This window comes from Anas platyrhynchos, chromosome 1, assembly GCF_047663525.1.
Source record: "Anas platyrhynchos isolate ZD024472 breed Pekin duck chromosome 1, IASCAAS_PekinDuck_T2T, whole genome shotgun sequence".
In the NCBI taxonomy this organism is placed as follows: Eukaryota; Metazoa; Chordata; class Aves; order Anseriformes; family Anatidae; genus Anas; species Anas platyrhynchos.
In genome coordinates this window covers 63,080,319-63,086,640 of record NC_092587.1, presented here as the reverse complement: position 1 = coordinate 63,086,640, position 6,322 = coordinate 63,080,319, and the positions used below count along the sequence as shown (strand labels likewise).

Below are 6,322 nucleotides of genomic sequence, written 5' to 3'. Positions count from 1 at the left end.
AAACTGCATATAAGAACCAAACAGGTAATCCCATTTAAATTCCAGTTTACCTTGAATTATGAAAACTGAAATACCTGTGTAGTATAACTGAAGCCTGAAGACCCGTATAGTATACTTGAAGACTATACAGTGTAAGAACATGCAAGTAATTAGGAATTAGTTTGATAGTTGGACATTTTTAAAATAAAGACCACTAGCAAGATTAATACTAAAATGCATATTAACTTGTTTTATTGAGGCACAACAAGGCATTGTGAATAGCCCATACTTGAGGCAATCAATAGTGTAGTAAGCTGGACATTAATACAGTTTAGGGTAAGTGCAAACAATATACATTCACAGCTTTACTAGCAAGGCTACATCACAACTGATAAAGTGCCAAATTAGTGCTGATTCAGTACCCCAAATCCACGATTTCACCTTGCACAACATGACCATCATTCCCCCAATAATGGAACCACATATCTTCTATAAAGTCAATAGTAAGTGCAAAGCTAGTCCCACCCCCCCCTCCACCAAGGTGTTTGGAGCAGCTTTTGTAAACATTGCACTGGATTTTAGTCCTGATAAAGGAGGTATCCCGAAAAGGTAGAGTATTTCCAGCTACTTCCATAGATGGCTCCCCGATGCAGACGTAACCAGATCTGATCCCCCTGGAACAGCTGCAGGACTGCATGATTACTAGCAGTCTCATGATCAGGAGCCCCATCATTTGCATATGCTGACACCAGGACCTCTTCATTCTTCATGAGATTCACGTATAGGGGAACATTTACAGCCAGCTTCAGCATGTGGAAGATGAAGACGTAAGTACCATTCACTGGACAATTAAATCTACCAAGCTGGATGTCAAAAGTTTCTCCAAGGTTATTCAGCAGCAGGTCAAAAACAATTGGCTGGTCTAGAGTTCCAGGGGCCAAGTTGGATGTTCTGGCTGCAGAGAAGGCAACTCTCATCTGCTGCGGGAGGGGGTAGACGTGCACTGGTAGTATGGTGGCAGCTTGGCTTGTCACTGGCATATCGACAGGGGTGATGCTGCGGGAGTCTCCCTGCCCGGAGTCTCCACTGTTAAAGGTTTCGTTGTCTCGTTCTGGACTGCTCACCTGAGAAGAATCACTCCACCCTGCTGTTAAAGATCATTAGCAAAAATAAATAAGTATTATAACAGAGTACCCTAAAACCTGCAGGCCTATTTCTCAGCAGCAACTGTAAGGGTTTTGCAACACTTGCCTTTTAGCAGATTGACAAATAACCCCAACAAGAACATAACTTGGAAGTTGTTTCACATTGAACACACTTGTGCTCAGCAGGATGGACCATAAGTCAACATGAACAATGACTGTTCATACATTACGTAGGAGAGAGCAGTAGTTTGCAATAATTACCTGTAGTATTTGCCACACATTACCTATATACTAGCTAGTATATGTATATACTAGCTTCTGAGCTGATAAAAAGCAAGTTCTGGAAGAACCCAGCAGGATTAGCAAGAGCCCAATAGTCAGTCACCTTCAAGACCTTAACTTACACCTCAAGTTACCTCAGTACTTTTTGAGTCGTATTCTTAATAGGTCATAGCAACTTGTGGTGCTAAGATATTGCAAGTCTGAAAGCCTACATTTGCTTTTAAGATTTCTGCATCCTGCTCCCCAGAGTAGAGACATTTGTTCAGATACCCAAGTTAGGACCTAGTTTCAGTCTAGAATGAAAAATATTGATCTGAGAAATTTAAAGCAGTTACCATCAAGCTAAGCCTTTGCTGCTTCTACAGGAAATTAACACCTTAAGATATCTGATAAGACCAAGTAAAAGTTGTTAGTGATACCTTAACAATAACAGGTACATATGTCAACTGTTAACACACACTTAGTTCTCTTCTGAAATATTCTGAGTTCTCCCCTCAGAGAAGAGCCACTTTATCCTAAACAGTTGTTACGATATGCAAAATTTCCCTTAGTTCTTCAGAGTAGGGAATCTACAGTCACTGTTCTCACTTTTCACTTACAGTACCACGTCCAACTTCTCCCAGCATAAACAGTAAGATTAAATCTAGTTTATAGTTTTCTCAAAATGCTTACTATGCACTACCTGTTTAAATGCAAGCATGGATTTCTTTACACCATACTTCAGTGGTAGAATATAAATTCAACTTAATATGGAGAAGTTTTTTTGGGGGGAATACAGCTTGTTTTTTTTTTTTTCCATTGTACCTGGGACCTGGTAACTTACTCAGAATCAAGAAAGTTCCTTGATTTGAGAAAGACTCCTACAACCAAAGGAAGATGCCAAATAGAACAGTGGTACCACTTTGCCTGTATTTCCAAGTCAACTTATGAAGAAAGTTCAGTAAGGTATCATTATATCAGAGAATTTTGACATTTGGCATAGAAAGCACCAAATTGAAAATGGTGAAGTCAACTCTGCTGCTATGCAATGCTGACCATTCAAGAGCAGTACTTAAGCTTCCATCTAGCTTGGTGAATTTATACCAAGCTTGCTCTTCCATGACAGTGATAGTACACTTTCCTCACTCTTCACGGTAACACTCCACTTTAGCAACACATACACTCACACCCCACTGGGAACCTGATGTTAGCCTTACCTCTTGAATTTGCTCGAGGACCACTAGTTATCCCACCTCGTTTATAGCACTGCTGGTAGTTAACATCCTAAAAAATACAGAAGTATTAGTAAAATGGCTATGAGTAAGTCTGAAAACAGAGAGGGCTACCAATAAACTTGCAAGTATTTTACTTGCATTTTATGTAAGCTCTAGACTAGACAATGACAGGGTTCAGAATTGAGGTGTACATTAACAGCCTTATCTACAGAAAATTTACTTTTATAGTAGCTTATATAAAGTTAAAAAGCTACTTAGATGCTAGTTGTAGCAAATTAGCTTCTGTACTGTACACAGTTCACTTCATTGTGCATAACCTTAAATCTCAGGGCTGTTATAAGTACAAGTCTATACAGAAGAACATATTTCAAAGCTGAACAGGCACACCCTGCCCCATGATTGACCAGGGAAGTTTTAAAAACAATGCAGTCCTGACTCAAAAACTGACAGTTTAACAGCTTAAAGACAAACTTCAGGTTCAGATTAAGTCACTTGTCCTAATCATATTTTGAACTACAAGAGACTAAATGTATATTGCAATACTACACAGGTAATTTACTGGAAGAGCACATTAAAATTGCACAGGCTTGAAGATGTCTATTAGAAAAATGAGCTCTCATACAGATAGTACATTGTTGTATATAATTTATCCAATACTATTTCTCTAGGACTGTCTTTAGACTGTGCTTCAGATACCACCACCCCAAATAAGCAACTTAACCCCAGCCAGACATTAGTGCAGATGGGTCATACTATGTTTCAGGTTTTTCTTGAGATAGTATAGCTAGTTCCAAGCTGTTCTACTGCCCAGTACAAGTTGGGTTATTCTAACCAATATATGCCTCTTAAAACTGAAGTCTTGTTCTTAACATACATGTGGGAAGCAAGACACATCTTGCAACTGTTTAAGAAATCTACTCATCTGGCTGCATGAGGTAAAAGACCAAGATGCCTGAAGTCAATGAAAGCTTGGATATCTTAGATACCAGGATGGCACAAAGGCAGCAACATTCTAGTACTTGAGGTAGCAGAGCTTTTATTTCGCTAAGGTGATCTTGTTTGCACCAATGGACTTCTCTGAAATACTAGTTCACATTTGACACATATGGATGTAAGCTCTTCAATGTAATAGCAGAACATTGTATTTTTCAGGTAAGAACTGTGATTTTACTATGTAAAGGGAAATAATAAAAATACAGTCCCTTCGGGCATTAAGGTCTAGTAAATATTCCATTGCTTACAAGCTGTCTTTAAGCAAAGAATGATCCAGTTATCACGCCAAAGATTAGTAGGACTGTAACAGCAGTATTCACTGCTTGTTACTAGTCCCTTATAAGAAGCAGGGGAATACTAGTAAGCATTGGAAGAGTCATTACACTTATACACAGTTTCTACCCATACAAAAGGATCAGTTCCTGTTCAAAACAGTACAGTACAAAAAAATCTAGTCAGCTCTGATGAAAAGTGGAAACGATCACACTGTTTACAAGACCAAAGGTTTGGGAAGTCTATGGTTAAGCTTCAAAATACCCTACAGCCAATCAGGGCTTCTAGAAGTCCACTAGAAATCCACTGGTGTTACAACCCAAAGACTTTGGGGCCTAAAGTTAAGGAAGCATCATTATAGTAGCAGTTGCTGTACCAGATGTTCCAGGTTGCCCAAAGAATTATCTCCACTGAAAGCTTGTGTAATGTATATATTACACCAAAAGGATATCCTTAAAAAAAAAGCAGTTTAGATAACCAAGTTAAAGCTTGAAAGCAGTAGCCAGGAGAGTTGCACACATTTGTGATCAAGTCTAGTACACTAAAAATTACAGTCAACTGGAGCAGTCTAAGCTAATAGGCACTTCAAAGGTTAAGATGTAGTTCACAGATATCCTCATCTACAAGAGCATTACAAGTAGAACTTATCCAACAACTTCACAAAATTATCATTAGAAATAGTTCCATTATGCTACAAATCTCATCTTAGAATAAATTAAGTCACATGAAAGTGTGCTTGCATTTTAGAGGATTTTCATTGCTGATACCAATCCTTTTGTCAAGTAGCTTGTTCATTATTAGTTATGAAAGTACTGGTTTGATAGTCCTGGTAGACCAGGACTACAAGCTCTTAATTTTTCTTTTAATGGGAAGTCTCAGAAACCCAGGCCAGTACATGCATGTTATCAGTTTTACGTAAAAAAAAAAAAACATTACTATTTGACACAAAGTGCTGATTATGTTTGTCTGAAGCACTAATAGATATCACTTGCAACAGGAATCAATAACTTGCCACTCGTGTGGTGTGATAGCAACAGTAGGACTCTGTGGGAATCTGGAAACCCAACTAGCATCTAAAACCACTAAGATGCAGAAAAAAGATCAAGCAACTTGAAACATTTTAAAGAATGCTAATCTAAGACATGTTGGTATAACCAAAAAGACAAGGCTGTATCTGTAGAACAGATGTCTTTGCAGGAATACACTGAGTATTTTCCAAAATTAGATCTAACAGGGAAGGGGCTAATCACTCAAATTAGTAAGCAGTGGTTGGAGTGCTGAATTCTACCACCTCAGAACAGCAAAATCCTATCCCTTTGAGCACTAAGACTTGCATGAACTTGTAAGTGCTTTAAGATGATAGAGAAAGTAGAGCTTTCATCAAGGTAACTGGCTATTTTTTCCACTTAGCTCCCTTGGGGTACTACGGAGCCAGCTAAGTCAATCAGAGCATCCCCACAAGGCTAGTAAGCCATATTTATTTCTCAAGAATCAACATTACTATCCTGATTAAGTGCATCAACTCAAGTCAGTAAGTAGCAGGAAGTTTGAAATATATTTATTTTAATATTTTAGATAGTATAGAAGGCACAGATTTCAGCTTTAATATAGCTGCTATACTTTCTCAGTACAAACTACTGAAGAAATTTCAGTCACATCTGCTCCTTCTATTTCCCCTTACATCCAAGTGCTCTATACCACCCCCAAAGGGAGACATACAGAAGACATACCTCCACATTACTTCCAAAACAGAAACATTAAGGATTTGGTGGTTTAGCCTAAACCTACAGATAGCTCATGCTAAGTTTTGATATGATTGCTTTTAATTCTTAGTACTGACATGTTACAATTTAACCCATACAAGACAGCTGTAACCTAAACTCCATAGTTTTGGCTACTTTCACAGAAAGGTAAAAATTAGGCAGGCATAGCAAAACTCATTTGAATGAGACACCTGAGACTTACTGAAGACCTTATGCAGAGATATAAGTCAATGAATTTCACCTTCAAAACTAATCACGTATCATCAAATGACAACCTAGTGACTCCTAGAGAATAGTTGTTCACACACCACCAGCATCAGTAATACAGTTGTTTCATTATTTAAATCAAGTTTGTCCTATTATTTCCCTATTAAAAAAGCAACTCAATTACCTATTCCAACCAGCCCTTCCCTCAGTTAAAACAGCAAGAGAAGGCTTTCTTCTGCAGTAAGATGCAGAAACTAAGATGAGTCAAATTAAGACCTTGCTTATCTTATCTCTTCCCAGTTTTGAAAGGCAGTAGTACAGCAAGCTGACAGGTTAGATATATTTGCCTCCTGATTATCTCCCCCTTACTCTTTGATTTGGTAGCTGCAAATTCTAAGGTAGTAAGCAGGAAACAGCACAGTGAGAAACTGAAGATTCTGCAGAACTCCAAGCACTGACAATGTAC

At 38.3% G+C, this 6,322-nt stretch overlaps 1 protein-coding gene across 12 annotated transcripts in view; it reads right to left on the bottom strand.

Annotated features, from left to right (window-relative positions):
• Window positions 1-202: 202 nt before the first annotated feature.
• CAPRIN2 (caprin family member 2) overlaps window positions 203-6,322 on the bottom strand; it is a 37,791-nt gene continuing 31,671 nt past the window's right edge. For 10 of the 12 annotated variants that reach the window (XM_072039482.1, XM_038176901.2, XM_038176915.2 and 7 more), the window contains 2 exons: window positions 2,603-2,669; window positions 203-1,126 (listed from right to left, as the gene is read on the bottom strand). In XM_072039482.1, the coding sequence (XP_071895583.1) occupies window positions 558-1,126; window positions 2,603-2,669 (636 nt within the window). In that variant the 3' untranslated portion in view covers window positions 203-557. The remainder of the gene's footprint in view (window positions 1,127-2,602; window positions 2,670-6,322) is intronic. The other 2 variants (XR_011809998.1, XR_011809997.1) reach the window with 2 other exon arrangements.